Raw genomic sequence first — 20,669 nt, forward strand, 5'->3', positions numbered from 1 at the left:
GTGAGGAGAGCTTTATTAAGGTCTTTCATTCTTCTAATCCCAAGCCCCCCCTTAGCTTTTGGTTTACACACCTCCTCCCAGTTGACCAGATTCAATTTATTTTTCTCTTCAGTCCCTGACCACAGGAAATTCCTTTGAATTCTCTCAATTTTCTTGGCCATATTAAGATTAATCTTAAATATGGATAAGAAATAAATAGGGATTCCTTGAAGAGCAGCAGCAATCAGTTGAAGTTTTCCAGCATTGCTTAATATCTTCCCTTTCCACCCTGCAAGTTTCTTTTGAATTCTCTCCACTATCGTATTCCAAAATTCATTAGAAACCTCCTTAGTAGTGAGGGGGAGGCCTAAATAAGTGTCTGGGAGGCAAGCAGACTAGCAATCCAAGATTTTCCTAATCCTTCTTTGAAGTGAAGAATCAATGTTAAAGAAATAAATCTTGCTTTTATGGTAGTTCACCCGTTGCCCTGAGCTTTCTTCATAATTATGTTAAATTATTTTCCAGGCTTCAGCCTCCATGATTGAAGATTCTCCAAATAGGAAGGTATCATCCACAAATTGCTGTATAACCTCAGTTTCAGCATTAGTGGCTGGTTTCACACCTTTAATGCAACCCGAATCAACTAATTTACAGAATGACCTTCCCAAGACTTCTGCTACCATGATAAATAGGTAAGGTGAGAGCGGGTCGCCCTGTCTTAAGCCTTTTCCTGCCATTATGTTACCCCATGGGGACCCATTTAGTAGGACAGAGTACTGCACTGAGCTCACCATCAACATGATCAAGTTTATAATCCTATTGTTAAATCCAATTCTTTCTAGTACATCCTGAAGGGAGTTCCACTTGAACTTATCATAAGCTTTGGAAATGTCTAACTTGAATGCCATTCTAGATTGCCTGCTCTTTTCCATTGAATGGATAACCTCATGGGTTGTAATAGCCGCATCAAGGATCTGCCTTCCTGGCACAAACCCCTTCTGAGGACTACCAATAATTTTTTCCAAGAAAGGCTTTAATCTGTTCACTAAAACCTTGGCAAAGACCTTGTAGATAGTATTACATAGACTTATAGGTCTAAAATCATTCAAATTCAGAGGATTGGAATTTTTAGGAACTAGGGCAATAAAGGTCTTATTTATGCTCCATAGTAGTTTGCCAGTTCTGAAAAAATCCCTAGTCGCCCAAATTACTTTTGATTTGATCACCTCCCAGAAATGTTGAAAGAAAGCAGGTGGGAAACCATCGGGGCCCGGGGCCTTAAAAGCTTTCATTGAGAACACTGCCTTTTTCACTTCCTCTTTCGAGATCTTACCAAGGATCCGATCATTTTCCTCTTCTCTTATACTCCTTGGGATTGAATTAATCAGACTTCTCCTGATCACCTGGTTCCCAACGAAGTTATCTTCCTTAAGCGCCTTATTGAAGTGATCTACCACTAGTTTCCCCATTTCCTCTTGCTCTTTCAATACCCTTCCCCCTTCTTCACTTAGTTTTGAGATAGTGTTTCTTCTTTTGTGGTTAGAAGCAGATCTGTGAAAGAAGGTAGTATTTTTGTCCTCTTCCTCCAACCATTGAATTCTAGATCTTTGTTTCCAGAAAATTTCCTCCTTTTGGAGGATCTCTTTCCACCTCCTAAGTTTTTCCTCTTCCTGAATATTCTCCTCCGAGTTATTCCCTTCTACAATAACCCTTGGAGTTTTTTCAGCTTTTCCTCTACTTCTCCTTTACTTTTAAAAAGATCCCCAAATGAACTTTTCGCCCATGCTTTGACATTTCTTCGAATATTATCTAGTTTCTGGGTAAGTCTGTACATTGTAGTACCATCTATTCTTATATTCCACCACTCCTGAATCTTATCTTTGAATTCCGGATGTGATTCCCACATTATTTCATATCTGAAAAGTTTCTTTCCCCCTTTATAGCCATCCTCCCAATGGAATAAAATGGGTGAATGGTCAGACACCGTTCTGTTGAGATTTTCCAAGTAGGAGTTACCCATGCTTTTCCAATTCCCTGACAGTAATAATCTGTCCAGCCTAACCTGAATGAGATCCTCGTCTTTCCTATTATTAGTCCAGGTGTATGGGTTACCCCTCAGCTCCACATCCATGAAGTCCAACTTCCTCGTAAATTCACTTAGATCTTGCAAGCTCTCCTGGCATTCTCTGTTGCCTCCCCTCTTCTCCGAATGGTAAAGAGGAGTATTGAAATCACCCATACACATCCATTGCTCCTCCAACATAGTTTCAAATATCCTTATCAAATTGTCATACATTTCCTTCCTCCCTAATCTGTTATTAGGTGCATAGATATTAATCAGTTTCCAACTGTGCCTATTTGATTGGAAATGAGTAATTATAAAGTTTTTTTCCTTCTAGATCTCATAGCCCTTCAACAAGTTTAGACTCCACATGGTAGCAATTCCCCCCGAAGCTCCATCTGAATCCCTATGCAAATACCCCGCCCCTGGCCAGATATAGCTAGCAATTTTATCAAAATTTGAGCTAGACATTTTTGTCTCTTGAATTAACACACAGTCTATTTTTTCTTGAGATATTAATTGCTTAAGAGCATATTGCTTCTGGGGATTATTCAATCCCCTTATATTCCATGAAAGGAGTTCCATTTCTTACCTTTTGTTACTATCTCCAGTGTAAGCTGTTTACCACTGGCTACATCTCTAGCAGTTTGCTTTGTCCTGGTAACTCTGCTTGATGGTCTTCCTGCTGTTCTTGAAACTCCAATATCTAGTTTTCTCCCTCCCCTTTTCTTCTTCTTTTGCACTTCCCATTCCCCATTATCCTCCTCCTGAGGCGAAGAGGGGCTCATCTGCTTATCCATATTATCAATGCTTGCCATTACTCTCGCCGCTATCTTAGCCTGCGAGGCCTTGACCATCCTCAGAGGGGAGCAAACTAACTCCCTTATATCACCTTCCTTATGCTTATGGTCCCCCCCCCCCCCGTGTTCTTGAGGAGCCCATAAAAGCGGGGGTTACCCCTTTTCCCTTAGAAGGGGTTTCAAGCTTGCTCCCCCCAAATTGGACTGTTGTCAAATCCTATAGAGTGTTGGTTCCTTCTATTTCTCCATCTTCCAGACACTCCTCCGCCGAAGACCTCGCCAAAGGTGAGCCCAAAAGATCCTCCAAATCTCTTTTGAAAGGGTATTCCTCCTGTGCCTTTTCATCTTCCTTAGTATCCTTTCCCCTAGGACTCATATCCTGCGTGGGGATCCTATTGGGCAAGGTCATAGGAGGTTTCGTTACTATCTTCTCAGTCAGTACAGAAGGTTCCCTAATGGTCTCCATAACTATCTCTGGAGAGCTCTCCTTCTGTTTATCTTTTTGCATTTTAGCTTTGCAATCCACAATAAGGTGACCGAATTGCCCACATCTTTGGCAAAACAAGCCAGCATTCTCATATTCTATGGGCTGAACTCTCTCACCCCATTTAGTTTTTAAAGTGACCACAGTAGGTAGTGTTCTGTTCAGTGCTACATTCACATAGAATCTAGCATAGACAAGTCTCGATTTTTGCATTGTCACTTTGTTAGCAGTAACAAAATGACCAACAGAGTTCCCCACCCATCTTAATATTCTTTCATCCCAAAATTCCAGAGGGAGGCCAGGTAATCTTACCCAAACTGGGACAAGTTTGTTTAGCTCCAAACTAGCATCAAAGCCCGGATGCCATCTAGTCAGGGCCAGACAATGCTTCCCAAAATACCAAGTCCCAGACAGAACCGCCATGAGATCTTCTTCCGTGGTGAATTTGAAACAAAAAAGATCACTTGGCATGGCAGAAACACTTATAGTTCCTTTGATCTTCCACTTATGGTCCACCCATTTCCTTACAGTCTCGATAGAAGGGCGGAAAGCAACAAATCTGCCTACAACACAAAGTTTGAGGCCAAAAGTCACATTGTCCATCATACAATCAGGGAGTGCAATCATAGGACCCTCTTGTCCACGTGTTACTATGGGATTCTACGTGTTGGGGCTGGACATCTTGGTACCCACGAGTGCATTCTTCCATCCCAACCGAGAACCCACATCCAACTTTTGGGCACCTCCCTGCTGACAACATGCAGAACTTCCTCCCACCAGCTCAGGGACGTCCACACTCAACCGTCCATCCTTTAAAGCTGACTTGACATTACCCGACCCATCTAACACCATGGACCCACCGCCAATCAACTGGTCAACATCTCTACTCACCGCAAGCACCAGTTGCAGGTCTGGGCAAGAAGGCGGATCCGGAGGTTTAGGGCCCTCCATCGTTCAAAATTCAAAAGAAAAATGGGCGGCAAAGTTGCAGACTCAGAAAAAAAAAAAATTTTTTAGGCTTAAAAACTAACCAATGTTAAAAGTTTAATATGTTTTAATTTTATCAAAATATAATCAGATTCTCGTGCTTTATATTTTTTATTTTTGTTAATGCAGAGCTGAATATAATCTCCTTCAGTCCTGTGGGTGCCTTTTCAGACTGATCCTTCTGCGTGTATCAACGTTTGATGCAATTTCTTTCATTTCCCATGGACATTTTTTGGGCATTTTTCTGTGCAATTCCTACCTTCCAAACATCAGATCACAAGCCATATTTTTGTAATATCGACTTACAGCCTTTTCTGTGTAATATCTTCGTCTCACATCTGTTCATACACCTGCAAAAATACATACGGGCACTATAAGTAAACATACAGGTAAACATTTTACAAGGAATACTTACTAGAAGATCTTGTGGTCGCCGTTTGATGCAGAGGGAAGCAATTTTTATTCAAGGTAATGCACATACTGTGACCTCCATATGCCGCACTTACCAATGAAGATTTCCCTAAACATCACCATCGGAGTGCTGTAGACACTGCACTTTATCTCTGCAGGTGTTATGATATTTACACCCAACAACATCGTTTTAAGAAAAAGGGATCATTGATGTCAAATTCTGATACTCAGCTCCTCTATCGTCCCAGCATACACACAACCGCATGTTGGCATGCATAGCTTGCAATCTGGGCAAATTCTTTGCACATATCAGGCATATTGAGTTTGGTACTATGTTCTGCGATTTCAACATTCTCCTTCAGCGACATGCCTCAGATTGAGATCTGCTGTTTTAACTTTTCCTTCTACTTGCCTATTGCTCATCTCTATCTTAAACTCGACATGGCTCTCCTGCGGTTGATACATGGATGAAGTAAGGTTCAGTTCTTAGCATGTTATCCTTCTACCGTGGATACCAGCGGCTCCATTTGTGGTGCAAAACTTCAAATGGTCTCCGTGCACTTCAGCAAACTCAAGGACCTATTTGCAAAGTCTTTATTGTGGGCTCCTTGTATTCATGAAGCCATTGTTCAGAATTTTTGCAGAGCTACAGCCAAGCATTCCACTTGTAATTTATACATGCAATCTTGCCCAACTTCTCAAATACTGTCTACTCCTGTTGAATATTAATCCTTGACCTTTGCTGATGTGGTTGTATAACTTTGATTAGTCTTTGAAACATGCTACCACAAATGGTACTGCAATTTAGTATTGTGTCTTTAAGGATGATGATATTGTTATTGTTCTTTCCTGAGAACTAATGCAACTCACTTCTTTGATTCAGTCTGTGCGGTTCCAAATGAGTTTTCTCTGCTGCTTCAGGTCTCATCTTTGGCACTTTAACTTCTTAGTCTTATCTTAGAGATGATCCCAATATTAACATCAGCTGCTTATATTCCATATAGAGTTACTCATGAATCAATACAAACTTTAATTCAACTGATGTATATGCGCAAACATGGTTCCTTTTGAGGCTGTAAATAGTTTGAATATAATTGCTGGCTTACATAGCTTCCAAAATATTACATGCTGGATCCCTCATAGCTTTGGTAGAGATGAGCATAATCAACTGATTTAATGAATACAAATCTAAAACTGCCTGTGATACAAAGAATTTCCAATTTTTAGTTTCTAATACTAATTTTCCATCTTTGCCCACTTTTCATAAAGAAAATTGGAGACTAAATTTTAGGCTCCATCATGTTGAACGTAAACCCTGCTGCAAATGGGTTGTTGCCCCACCTCCTCCATCTGTTAGCACAAGAATCCCTTGCTTAGAGGAACCGAAGGGAGGAAATTGAGTGGGAAAAACGATGACAATAGATCTTGTGAAATTTTGCCAAAAATAACTGCCGGGAGGAAGAATGTGATGGAACCCAGTGAAGGACCAATCCATGAACTTTAAACCTTTGAAAAGGGAGAATAAAAAGGACACTGTAAATTTGTAATAACAAGGTCACAGTTGACCCACATTGTACGGAAACATGAATTAATAAAAAATGTATTTCTTTAAACATGATGTTTTGTTAGAGAATCGATGCCCAATTTATTGAATAAAGATAGGAAAGGAAAAACCGGATGCCTTGGAAACCACACACGAAGCTCTAATCCTTGCACAACAAGTAGAATGCCGACAGAGGTTAAGGTAACTCGCCAAGGGACAACCAGGCGAAGGGTTGCTTGAAGGGGACCATGGAGGTGTCACCGTAGGTGACCACGAGGGTGTTACGAGAGGTGCAACAATTGAAGGGGAACGAACGTGTTCGCTAAAACACCGATGGGTAAGAAGTAGTAAAGAATTACTTGAGGAAACGCGACAAAGGCTAAATTTGATTGGGGAAATACGTGAATAGTTTATAAACCTATCTCCCACACTACAGGCGGAGGAAACCCAAAGTAGGAGTGAAGAGGGAACCAATGTGGCTGGAGATGCCGAAGTGGCACAAGTGCGAGGTAGCCAAGACACTTTATTTGATCCTCGCATGCTGAACGAGGAAATACGATCCGGTAGCCGAAACTTTATATCTAACCCCACCACACCTCAGATTGCAATATAGGCAATGCAGGTGCATAGACACATATCTTGCCATCATCACAGAGGGCACAATTGGTACAACAACCGGTAGTTATGGTCTCAAACAAGTAGAAATTGCCTAAGTTTGTGGGCCAAGCGAAGGAGGATCCTTTCTGCCATTGCCAAACTTGCGAGACTATCTGGACGAGTAATGGGGTTATCGATAAGGACTTGTGGGTGAAACAATATCCCGCTACACTAAGGGAGGGAGCCATTGACTGGTACTCTGGTTTGGATAAAACCAAATTGACAATATGGGCAGAACTAAAGAAGGAATTCCAGACGAAATTCAAGTTGCTGCGAGATGATAATGATATCCTTGCCGAAATCTATAGTACCGAGGAAAAAATGAGTCTGTTAGAGCTTATGGGTGATGACGGCTAAAGGAATTACTTAGAAAGATGAAATGCGTGCCAACTGATGAATTGAAGAAGCGATGGTTTGTCAAGGGATTGAAAACTTACCTCCGAAGAAGATGAAGATCGCACCTCTTGCATCGTACAAGAACACATACAATTGTGCAATGGATTTGGAAAGTGAAAATAAGACCTCCAAGAAAAACAAGTCATTGGATGACGAGTCCTTAAAAGAAAGCGACGATGAGGAATCAAGTAAAAAAGTACACGCCTTACAGAAAGACCTCTAGAGGATGATGAAAGAGCTCAAGGAAACAAAAGGAGGATCTAGCAAAACGGAGGAGGGTGAAGTGTGGTGTACCGACTACAAAGAAGCCGGAAACACAAAGGGTTCTTGTCCAAAGAAATCCTTGTGCAACATCTACCAAATCATGGGACATTCCACTAAAGAATGTCCCTACAACATGAGGGTTAGGAACCAACAAGTATTGTTTACAGAGGAGCAACCTTCCACATTTGGAACTGACACTCAACAAAATAACATTATTCTGAATTTAGGTGGTCCAACTATGGCATATCTGCATAGTTTTCCCTAAAATTTTAAAATTGCAGTCTCATCTTCTGCAAATTCTGTCTTGTTCCCCCCTTGTTGGCATGATGGATTATTTTTTATTGGTAGGTAGATAGTGGGATTAAGGCCCACTTTCAATTCCAAACTCACCTTAATACTGTTTTGGGCTAAGCGGCATTTTGAACCTCGGTTGCACCATTAACAGTGCAACCAACAAACCACTACACCACAAGGCAATCCCTAGCATGATGGATTATTATTATTACTGTATTTTTATTCATTTATTTATATAATAAATATGTAATAATATTTAATGTAGTGTGTATCTTTTGAATAATACAGAATAATTTTTCTGTAATATAATGATATTTATTATTACAATTGATATATATAAATTATATTATACATTATTTTTAATGTAAATTAAATTACAGCTTATTTTAAAAATACTATTGTAATAATATTTATCATTATATATTTCATAATTTGTAGTTTAAATTTAGAAATATTATGTTTATGTTATATATATATATATTTATATAATTAATAAATATATAATAATAAATATAAAAATTACCAAACATATAATACATCTTTATATAAATTTGCATTGCATGCAAAATGTATGTCATATATTACTTGTATTAAGTTGTATTAGAATTTAATAATATATTATATAGAGCATAATATATATTACTTGTATTAAGTTGTATTAGAATTTAATAATATATTATATAGAGCATAATGTATACCAATTAAGATAGTGTAGTTACAAAGTTAGTATAAAAGAAACACAAAAAGTATTAAACATATAATACAAATAAAAATATAATGATCAATTAGATGCAAAGTTGATGGTTCAGTAATTACCATATTTGTTTGCAGTATAATAAATATTTAATTTGCATCGAGTTATATAAAAAAAAGATAAATGATTTCTAATGGGGGTGTTGGTAATGTTTATATTTTTGTAACATATAATAACACAAAAAATATTAAACATATAATACAAATAAAAATATATTGATCAATTAGATGTAAAGTAGATGGTTCAGTAATTACCATATTTGATTGCAGTATAATAAATATTTAATTTGCATCGAGTTATATAAAAAATCTGAAAAGATAAATGATTTCTAATGGGGCTATTGGTAATGTTTATATTTTTATAACCTTGTCACATTATTTTATTTATCCAATTTGGGAAGCTATGTTTTCAGAGTTGCACTGAACACTCTAAATTTGGTGTAATATGAATAAATGATTTTCTCAGAACAGAGATTTGAGAGTCAACACATAAAACACATAAAATCTATAAGTTATATGATTTGGATTGTGTTTAACACTCTAAATTTGGTGTGTATGAATAAATGGATTTCTCAAAATCTTAAATCTCTCAAAACAGTAGTCAAACATTAGCTCTGCTGTATCAGAGATAAAATTTTGCACTTCCAAATCTATAAGACATTATAAACTAAAACCAACATAATTAATGCACCTCCATGCAATCATGGTGTAGAATTGTCAAGTTAACCAAAACAAATAAACCACGAAAATAAGTAGGATTCTATTTCAAAATTGTACACAGAAAAACATTATTCTATACCTAAAATATTTTAAATTAAGTAATATATCCTTTATGCACATACAAATTATGCTCTCTAACATATTAACTTATATATTAGTGTAAATATGCCTCCCTCAGATGCAAGTGTTAGTAAACTATCATATTCTAGGAAACTTATTCTTATGTTGTGCTTGTGTTGTTACGTGATGATTCCTTGAAGGGAGATTTGTGGTGATAGAGCCTTGTGGTTTTTGCTGACCTAGTTTTTGGCTTTCAGCGATTGCTGCTAAATGGATTCATTTTTCTGTATTCAGATGGACTTCCAACTGTTAATTTTTTTTCTTTCTTTCAACTGTTATTAGGACCCAGTTTGTTCATCCATGGAATTCTTGCTTTCTTTGCTACAGATTGTATAGAATTGCATAAATGTGCCATTGGTTTCCTTAATCCATAAGATCCATTTCCCATATGTTGGGAAAACTCTTTCATAGCTTTGATGTCACTGTTCATGATTTATTTTCCACCTAGAGTTTGATAATCTGGACATGAATGAATGCCCATGTCTTGGATTCTTTTTCCAGACGATGGTCGGAAAGGTATTTGTAGTGAATAGTTCCCCAAAGACCTACTACATATGGTTTGTGAATCTCTCCATAAACACCTACTAATGGATAGAGGGACAGGTCTGGTCTCGGAGATGATTACACCATTTTGACATAATGTTGAAGGCATGAGCTTTGTGTCTTTGAGCTTCTCACCACTATAGGTGCAGGGAGTGAGTGTTAAACATGGTGACAGAATTTAGCATTAACCAAACATAACGATTAAAAGTATGGTCAATGTGAAAGTTGAGATGTTAATGAAAAAGCACCCGATTTTGAGAAGTGACATTTGATATAAAGTTCAGCGACACACTCATTATCATTATAGATATTATCTAGAAATGCTCAACTGTCTTTTGATTGCAGATGTTGCAGTACATAAAGTAGGGTTATAAATAGTAAAGAGTTAGAACTCTGTAGTGGAAGAGAATGTTTTAGATGTGATAAAGGATTACCAAAGGCATTGACAATAATCTTTGTAGATGGCTTTGCAAATGTCATGATATTCTTCACCACTCCCCTTTGTATCTTTCTGGACAATCTTTACACTGGAAGCTTGTGCATAACCAGAGAGACGCTGACACCACCTAAATTAATTCATGAAAATCTATGATATGTATTATTTTAAGATCTTGTGATAGTTTTCTCTTTGAATTGGAACCATATTGATGAGTCCTGCTAACTTTATTAATAAAATATTTGCATTACTTTTTATCTTATTCTATATTTAGCATAGATAGGTAGCTTCATTATCACTGATGAGGCATCGGACGTTTTGTTTTGTAGATAGATGTCCTTGAGGTTGATGGAGTATACTATGGTATGTACCATACACTATATTGTCCATTCGTTCTCTTTTTGCACCTAATATCTAAATGTTTTAGTCTACTGGATCTTATGTCATATCAATTACAGAATAGAGCTAATGCAGGTCAAATTTTGAAAAGGATTTGTCAGATATGGATTGATAGGTTTATTCACTTAGATGATCACTTCAGGTTTTTCTGGTTGTCATCGATTTGAAGCACATCAGCAGCTAGGACTTCCAACTATTCGTTGCAGAATACGACGAGGAACAAAAGAAACTCTCAGGCAAGTACATGTTTATTGTGTATGCATGTATGCACATGTTAATCCAAAAATGCCTAGGGATATTAAAAAATGATGGTGCATTTTTTACTGCTATTCTTTGCTCAGAAATAGCTTCTTTGTGATACATAATTGTAAAAGTAACTGAGTTTACTGGCTGCATTTCATCTCTCTTGCCTGACATCTGAGTGAGAAAGATAATCCAAGCATCATCGTTGTATCTGAGTCTGCATGTTTTGATCTTCGCTGTTTGTTCAAATAGATTGATGATTTAATATGTTCTTATTGAATGCTATTTTTCATCATTTTAAAATGGGAAAATACTAGATATACCGTGCTATAAAGCCAATTTGGATGTCTCGTGCATTTGGAAGACTGCAATGAAGTTGAGCTAAAAAATTACCATGTTGATCAACTATTTTGTTTTGGCTTGTGTAGGCATCATATGCGTTGAAAAACATTGTGACGTGAAGGCATAATGATGATCTGTGAAACACTTCTAACAAGATTTCTTCAGAAGATGAAAACATTCTCTCGATGTACCGAGTTCTCTAGTAGTTCCCTTTGTATCTACCTGACTAATATGATATTCTGTAGTAAACCTTTGTGGGTGCCTTTGTAATCCACTATCATGGCTTATAACTATGAATTTGACGTTAAAAATCTGTTCATGTAAGCTCCTGTATGGCTATTAGAACCCGCTTGTGTAAAGCTTATCTAGTATATTTATGTTTGTCATTGACAAAACTCAGGGTGGTGCTTTTGTACGAAGAAATTAATGAAGGGACTTGGGCAGGTGATAACTTAAAACAGTGCTGCACACACAAAACAATATTTATGATATAAATTTGTGAGAGGCTGTTCAGCGTGTTTAGGCTGGTGTTTGATTTCATAATTGCATTGCTTTACAAATATAAAACTCAAGAAAAATTTGCATGACACGAAGTGTTCTAAAAGGTGTAGAAAATAATTTGTGACATTGTTTGAAGTTTAATAGCGGTTAGGGTATGATATTGGCCCTTGGGTGTATGACGTAGAAAATAATTTTGAATTATGATTATAATTTGTTTCTACCATCGCAGCATGCATTCATGTACAATGTCATGAATAGCTAATTTGGATAGTGCATTGTTGTATTATTTCTAATGTCAGAAATGGACAAACTACTTCACCACTTTGAGGAGTTCTCAGTTGAATGAGAATCATCGACAAACTCTAAATTTTGATGATTGTGGTACTCATTAAATTTGGTACTGTAAGCAATATTTAAATATTCTTTCAAAAAATAAATATGTTATTTTTAAGTACATTTGTGTCAATATGCCATCACCAGTGATGATATCAAAAAATAGAATACCGAGTTGTGTTTTAAATAGTTTGTAAATTGATTGTAATTTCAGAGGCAGAATGAAATTTAAAAGAATCATGACATTAATATGTTGATATTGTCGACCACGACGACTGTTTTAAAAAGTGGCAAATTATGTTGGCAAAATATTTTGATATCGAGGTGTCAAATAAAGATTTAATAAAACCTGTCCAATGCATTGAATGTTGGGAATAAAGAAAAATTAAATAAAGTCAGTTTTTGGCAGTTGTAACGTGGCACTTGTATGGTAAGCTCTATCACTGGTTGTACGCAGATAGCAAAGATTTCGCCAGATGTCCATAATGTATGGCGGACATCAAAACAAAGTTAAAAAATGTTAAGGTTGTGGGTGTTTGGCAAATGGTAAAGTTCACTCATTTGAAACAAATCATTGTTTCTCTTCTGTTCTTGATCTTCATATGTTTTTCTCTACTACATTTGGTTTTCATGTACTTAAGGAAATCTTCCTGCGACTCCAGACACAACAGCACTTGGTTTATCATCATTTTGATCGGTATATTTTGTAATGTTTGCCTGAAGATTCTGGTATTTCTGGATGAATGTTTTTATCTATGCTCTCACACATTTGATTCTGCTTATGCATGAGGTACTGGGACTTTGTCGTTGGATAGCACGGCAAAGAATAAGGCATAAACTTGCAATAAAAATCATCACTTCCCGGGCATATTAAAGACCAGGTATGAATCACATCATGGGTATTCAGGTACAGGTATGAATCTTTACAAAAGCGAACTTACCCTGTGCAAAGTTAAAATTTTTGTTTTTAAAAAAATTGAAAAGATGCTCTTACAAAAAGAGCATTTCGAAATGTTTGAAGTTTGAAGGATATTTTTTCAAAAGAGTTATGTAACAGACATATCAAAGTAATATGATTTACTATTCTTTCAAAAGACAGAGAAAAACTATGTTTGACAGTTTCAAAGACGGCATCTTCTGATTCTAAATTAATAAAGAGGGGTTTTAAATTTGGAATATGTTTGCACAGTTTTAAAAGATTGAATGATTTTTGGGTCAAAATACTATGTGCAATAATTTTCGTTCAAAACAATAGAAATTGTACAAGCATTTTTCAGTTGGTTGCAAACTGACATTCTGGAAACCATTCTTGAAAAATCTCAAATTGGAAACTTTGTTACTCAGTCTTGGAGGCTTATAATGTTTTTCATATTTCTGGGACAGGAATTATTTCGAGTCTAAAACTGAATTGAAGTTAGTTTCTCAAGCAGTTTTTTGACAAGAAGTTATTGAACAAACTCTAACTGGTTCAGTTAGATATATGTAACTTACCAGATTCAAAGTCTTACTGATTCTAATTGGTTTCTCAAACAACAGTTTTAAAAAAAAGAGAGAGGAGGGTTTCTCAACAACTCTAACTGGTTCTGTTGGTTATATGAAACTGAACAATTTTGAAATTCTTCTCTATAAATATAGAGATCATGTAATGTCCCCATTTTAGCAGTTGACCAAGTGTGTGCGCGTTAGCCTTGTTCTACATGTTCCCGAGGGCTAACGAAGGGTTTAATGGGATCTTGGAGTGTTTTGGCCTAGTCATTTCCAGTTTGGGCCAAAACGAAGTTGATTTACTCAGTTTCAGGCATACTTACTATTTTTAGTAAGTCGGCAGGACACAGTGCAGGTCAATTTTGGTGATTGGATTCGATACTCCTCGGTAAGAGCTTTCCAATGAGCTATCACTCGCATTATTCGGAGTCCGATTGCTAATACATTTTAATGCCTGAAGTTTTATTAAAGTAACGTCTAATTTAACTGTAAAATATTAAAGTGTTACTTTAATATATATTTTATGGTGATGTGTACCCAAGGGAGACATAAGGGGTATTTTAATATATGTTTTATATTACACATCTTTTATCCCACATTGCCCATATGAGTTGAGGGGACTCGTGGGAATAGAATAAAAGGAAGCATTTGTGGCTTCATTAGACAAGGTTGAATATGAGAAGAAATTGGTGTGTGAGTTGCAGCTTTGTTTTCGGCATTTGAGGACGTCTATCCTCTCTTGTAACATTCTAGACGTCATTCCCTTGGGGTTTGGCCTTTGGAATTCTTTCTTATTGGCTTCATTATCAGGCAGTTTAGTTGCATTTCCGGCTACAGACAGATTTGATATTTTGCTCATATCTTCTTCACTACTTGTTCGACGCTTATGCCGCTTGGAGGGAATGGTATTATGAAGGTAGTGGACTGATTGGAGGACAAAGTATTGTAGCAGCAAGTTCGTAAGCATGGGCTGGAGTATTATGACAATATTGCTGAAGTAATTAGTGAGTTGATAAATCTGCTATGTATTTGATTTCATGAATTCTGAAAATAACATTTTATTAGCAGCAGTTCATTTCCACTTTGCATATCATTGTAGTTGCTTTCTTGTTTATGTTGTATGATACCAATTCCATGCACGAAACACAACAAACAATAAATGTTTGATTTCCGGAATTATAAGGGGTTTAAAACATTAAACGGAGAAATAAGAAGTTGAATGCAAACTGTTTGACATAATTCCTTTCAGCAATTTGGTTTAGTTTTTTGGGACATCCAGGGGTGCCCATTACAGATCATTTGTAAATTAAGGATGTGAGTTGAAGAAGAAAAAGAAGACTGAAAGTCTTATTATAAACTTGTATGCATGTGTAAATGTCATACATACATATTTATATGTGTATAAGGTTGTAATTAAAGCACTGATAAAAGGGTTAAAATACGCTGAGCAGTAGAAGCTGCTGATTGTAAAAGAGTTAGAATTCAATAAAGAATACAGGTTCATGGAGTGGTTTTTCTCCCTATGACGAAACCGTGAGGATTTTTGAGGTTTTCCACTCGGCACAAATTGGTGTCTCTTCATTTTGTGAGTTGGCATTATTTTGTTTATAATGAATGTTTATATTTCAGTATGATTTAATTACAATGCTGCTGTAAACTGTGAATTCACTGAAAACAGATTGTGGAATAATAAAAGTGTTCTGATTCACACCCCCCCTCTCAAAATCCTAATACTTCCAACAAGTGGTATCAGAGCAGAGGATTCCTTTTGGAATTGTTCCAGGGATATTATTTGGAAGTCATGGCTCAATCTGAAGGAGCTCCTCTTAATAGGGCTCCGCTATTTGATGGAAATGATTATGTTTTCTGGAAAGTTATGATGGAAGCTTTCATACATTCCTTAGATGTAAGAATGTGGGATGTTGTAATAACAAAATATACTGTCCCATCAACAGTTCCCACTGATGCTAGTGAAAAATTGAAATTTGAACTGGATAAGAAGGCAAGATATGCCCTTCTTTATGGTCTCTCTAGAGACGTATTTGCCAAAGTCATTTATTGCAAATCAGCCAATGATATATGGGTTAAACTTGAAACTATATATCAAGGAGATGATAAAGTAAAAGAATCTAAATTGATTACTCTTAAAACACAGTTCGACAATTTGAAAATGAATGAAGATGAAACTATTGCTGCTTATTTTTTAAGAGTAGATGAAGTCGTGAATGCTAGAAAGGGTCTAGGAGAAGAAATAGAAGAACATGATGTAGTCTCAAAGGTCATTAGGTCAGTGTTACCTAAATTTGAAACAAAAATATCCACTTTAGAAGAAAAGAAAAGCTTTTCAAAAATGACCTTGCATCAACTTCAAGGCACATTAACTGCATATGAAATGAGGATTAGCCATCAAGCTAGTTCCTCATCAAAAGAATCGGCTTTTAAAGTTGAAAAACATGATGAGTGACTCAGCTCTAATAGATGCTTTAGAAGCATTGCTAGTTAGGAGAATGAGAGATAAATATAAAGGCAAACCAAAATGCTTCAGCTGTGGTCAATTAAGATACTTTGTTGCAAAGTGCCCAAATGTCAAACTTGATGATTGTGATGAGAAAATTGAGAAGTTTTCTAAAAAGAAGCCTTGGAATCAGAATAAAAGATTTAAGGATTATAAGAAGAAAAGTCTTCTTTCTAAAGAAGATTCAAATGAAGATTCCAGCGATGCTGATGAAGAAGGGGAAAGATTATTCATGGCTGAAATAGTCCATACCCCTAAACATGAACCCAGTGAATTTGAATCATTATCTGATTCAGATACAGAAGTAGATCTAGAAGAAGAACTTCTGAAATCATTGCAAGAACTTAAAAGACTAAAGAAGTTGATTTCTAATCAAGAAATTGAAAATAAAAAAATTCAAGAAGAGTTAAAGGAAGCAAATATGATTATAAAAAATCAAAAACTCTTGCTTGAAGAAAAAGATAAAAAATTAAAAGTCTTACAGAGTTCATCAGAAGAATCTACTAGTCAGAAAACAAAGTTCTTGTTCATTGGTTATTGTTTTAATTGTAATATTTTTGGGCACAAGGCTATCTTTTGTGAAAATAGCATAAATCAAAGAAAAGGAAAAGTGGTTAGATGCTTTAAATGCTTTCATTATGGTCATTATGCAAATCAATGTAAACTGAATATGAGACCAAAACAAGTCTGGAAGCAAGTAAGGACAATAGAAAGTCTTTAATTGTTGAAACAGCTCTATTTGCTCAAAAACTTGCAACGTGGGTATTGGATAGCGGCTGTTCACACCATATGACTGGGTGTAAAAGTAAATTTAAGACTAGAAAATTTTGATAGAGGGTTTGTTCGATTTGGTGATAACTCAGGAGCACACATTAGGGGAAAAGGCTAAATAATTTTGAATAAAGATACACCAATTCATGATGTGTACTTTGTTGAAGGTTTAAAACATAACTTACTAAGTGTAAGTCAGATTTGTGATAGTGGATATTCTATTTCTTTTGATGCAAAAGGTTGTTATATAAAAAATGGAAAGAATAGTCATTGCCAACGGGTTGAGAACAAATGGTAATCTCTATAACCTAATAGATTCAACTGTCCAAGAAACTTCATTAGTTAATACTTGTCTAATGAGTCAAGTAGAAGAAAATTGGCTATGGCACAAAAGATTGGGACATTTAAACTTTGATAATCTTGCCAGAATCAGCAAGAATAAAAAGGTTAGAGGTCTACCACAGATTACCAAACTAGAAAATATTTGTGAAGAGTGTGTTAAAGGAAAACAAACAAGAGTTTCTTTTAAAACAAAAGAATACTTGTCAAATAGACCACTTGAATTAGTGCACACTGATTTGTGTGGTCCAACTAAAACAACCTCTCTAAATGGTGAAAAATATTTCATGTTGTTCATAGACGATTATTCAAGAATGGTTTGGGTAACGTTTTTGAAACATAAATCAGAAGCTTTTGAACGCTTCAAAGTTTTCAGGAAAATGGTAGAAAGAGAAACTGATTTAAAATTAAAATGTTTGAGATCAGAGAGGGGAGGAGAATTCATCTTTCAAGAATTCGTTGAGTATTGTGAAAAGCATGGAATAAAAAGGCAATACTCTACTGCTAGAACACCACAACAAAATGGTGTTGTTGAAAGAAAGAATAGAACAGTAAAGGAAATGGCCAGAACCATGTTAAATGAAGCTAAACTACCTGATAAATTCTGGAAAGAAGCTGTTCATATAGCTGTTTACATTCTAAATAGAGCACAAATCAAAGTTAGAACTGCTTACACTCCATATGAATTATGGAATGGTAAAACAACAAATGTCAAGAATTTTAAGATTTTTGGCTGCAAATGCTTTATCAGAAAGAACAATGATTCTTTAGAAAATTTTAACTCGAGGTCTGATGAAGGGATCTTTCTTGGGTATTCCACGCATAGCAAAGCCTATAAATGCTTTAATAAAAGGCTGAACAAAATAGTGGAAGCTATAAATGTCATATTTGATGAAAATTTTGTGTGCTGTAATGGTCAAGAAGACTATGAAGATTCATCTTTTCAAAGATCAAAAATAGTACATGATGAACATACTGAAAATGATAAACATGAACTAACTGATGAAAATGAACTGGCTGATGAAACTGAACCAGAAAATTGTTCAAGTCCTAAAATAACTAGTACTGGTTCAAAAATAAAAACTTCTTCCAAAATAATAGCAAAGGGACATCTTGAGTCTCAAGTTATTGGAGATGTAGAGAAAGGAATTCTAACCAGAAGAAAAGCCAAAATAGGAGAACAGGCACATATTGTTGAACATTTCTGCTTAGTAGTTTGACTTTGAACCAAAGAATGTTGTTGAAGCCTTATCAGATTTTTGTTGGCAAAATGCTATGCAGGAAGAGATAAATCAAATAGAGAAAAATAAGACTTGGGAAACTTGTTCCCAGACCCAGTGACAAAAATGTCATAGGTGGAAAGTGGATATTTCGTAATAAACTGAATGAAGAAGGTAAAGTGGTCAGAAATAAAGCTAGATTTGTTTGTAAAGGCTATGCTCAACAAGAAGGCATTGATTTCGGTGAAACATTTGCACCAGTTGCAAGAATGGAATCAATTAGAATATTTCTTGCTTATGCTAGTCATAAAAAGTTTACTGTTTATTAGATGGATGTTAAAACAACTTTCTTAAATGGGTATCTTGAAGAGGAGGTATATATGGAACAGCCAGAAGGTTTTGAATCTGCTGACAAACCTGATTATGTTTATCGACTGAAAAAAGCTTTGTATGGCTTAAAACAAGCTCCCAGGGCTTGGTACTCCAGGTTGGATAAGCATTTAATTTCAAATAGTTTTTCTCATGGAAAGGCAAACAACACTTTATATATCAAGGTGATTAATGATGACATTTTGGCTGTAGAAATCTATGTAGATGACATTATTTTTGGGTCTATTAATAATGATTCAGCAAAACATTTTTCTAAAATCATGGAATCTGAATTTGAGATGTCAATGTTAGTTGTGCTCACATTTTTCCTTGGTCTGCAAGTTTCACAGTTAGAACATGGATTATTTCTTTCCCAAACAAAATATGCCAAAGAAATGTTGAAGAAATTCAATATGTCAGAATGCAAACCTGTTAGCACTCCTATGGAAACTAGTTGTAAATTAATGAAGAATGATGATTCACCATCAGTTAATCAGACTCTTTACAGATCTATGATTGGAAGTTTGCTATATCTAACTGCATCTAGACCTGATATAATGCAAGCTGTATGTATGGTGTCAAGATTTCAATCTGATCCAAAGCAATCACATCTTAATGCAGTGCATAGAATACTGAAATACATTCAAGGCACTCTTGAATATGATTTATGGTATCCTCACAGCAATGATTTTACTCTTGTTGGTTATACTGATGCAGATTGGGGCGGATCTGATGATAAAAAGAGCACTAGTGGTGCAGCTTTCTTTCTTGGTGAGTGTCTGGTTGCTTGGCATAGTAAGAAACAAGATTGTGTAACCCTATCCACTTGTGAATCTGAATATGTTGCTGCTACAACATGCTGTACTCAATTAATTTGGATGGATTATCAGTTATTTGATTTAGGCATTCAACTTTCAAAACCTATTTTAATAATGTGTGATAACATGAGTGCTATTCAATTAAGCAAAAACCCTGTTATGCACTCACACACTAAACACGTAGCCATCAAACTTCATTTCTTGAGAGATAAAGTTCAAAATAATGAATTCAAATTGGTTTATGTGCCTACTCAAGGACAGGTGGCTGATATTTTTACAAAGGCACTACCAAGAGAACTGTTTGAACAGTTGAGAACACGATTGGGAGTTTTCTCTCAATCACTTCTTGCATAAACACTCTTACTAATCACTATTCTATGATAGGTTTCTGCTCCTTTCACAGAAAGCATTCATGAAAAGTAGGTGGTCAATTTTTTGACGCAAAATTTTTGGGGGAGTAATCGAATCAGCATTTCACTCAGGTTGATTTTAGTTGGTTTCACAGATTGGTTTATTGGTTTCATGGTTTCAGATTTGGTTTCAGATTTGATTTCTCAGTTTGTGGTTGATTCAGATTAAGTTGGTTTCACAGATTGGTTTATTGGTTTCATGGTTTCAGATTTGATTTCTCAGTTTGTGGATGATTCAAATTAAGTTGGTTTCAGTGATATGGATTAGCATTTCATGTGAAAATTTTTGCATCAAAAATTGGGGAGATTGTTGATCACGACCATTGTTTTAAAAAGTGGCAAATTACGTTGGCAAAATATTTTAACATCGAGGTGTCAAATAAAGATTTAATAAAATCTTTCCAATGCATTTAATGTTGGGAATAAAGAAAAATTAAATAAAGTCAGTTTTTGGCAGTTGTAACGTGGCACTTGT

The 20,669-nt window shown here is 35.7% G+C and overlaps 1 protein-coding gene across 2 annotated transcripts in view; it reads left to right on the top strand.

The window, feature by feature from the left end:
- SRX (sulfiredoxin) overlaps positions 1-11,955 on the top strand; it is a 46,703-nt gene extending 34,748 nt beyond the window's left edge. The window contains exons 3-5 of one of the 2 annotated variants that reach the window (XR_016364412.1): positions 10,779-10,812; positions 10,978-11,084; positions 11,520-11,955. Coding sequence is in view for 1 of the 2 variants with exons in the window: in XM_089828743.1 (XP_089684869.1) it covers positions 10,779-10,812; positions 10,991-11,084; positions 11,520-11,535 (144 nt within the window). In the remaining variant the exon portion in view is untranslated. The remainder of the gene's footprint in view (positions 1-10,778; positions 10,813-10,977; positions 11,085-11,519) is intronic. The other variant, XM_089828743.1, reaches the window with a different exon arrangement.
- The last annotated feature ends 8,714 nt before the right edge of the window (positions 11,956-20,669 follow it).

This window comes from Cupressus sempervirens, chromosome 1 (assembly GCF_028749045.1).
Source record: "Cupressus sempervirens isolate cs-2001-9-10 chromosome 1, ASM2874904v1, whole genome shotgun sequence".
NCBI lineage: Eukaryota > Viridiplantae > Streptophyta > Pinopsida > Cupressales > Cupressaceae > Cupressus > Cupressus sempervirens.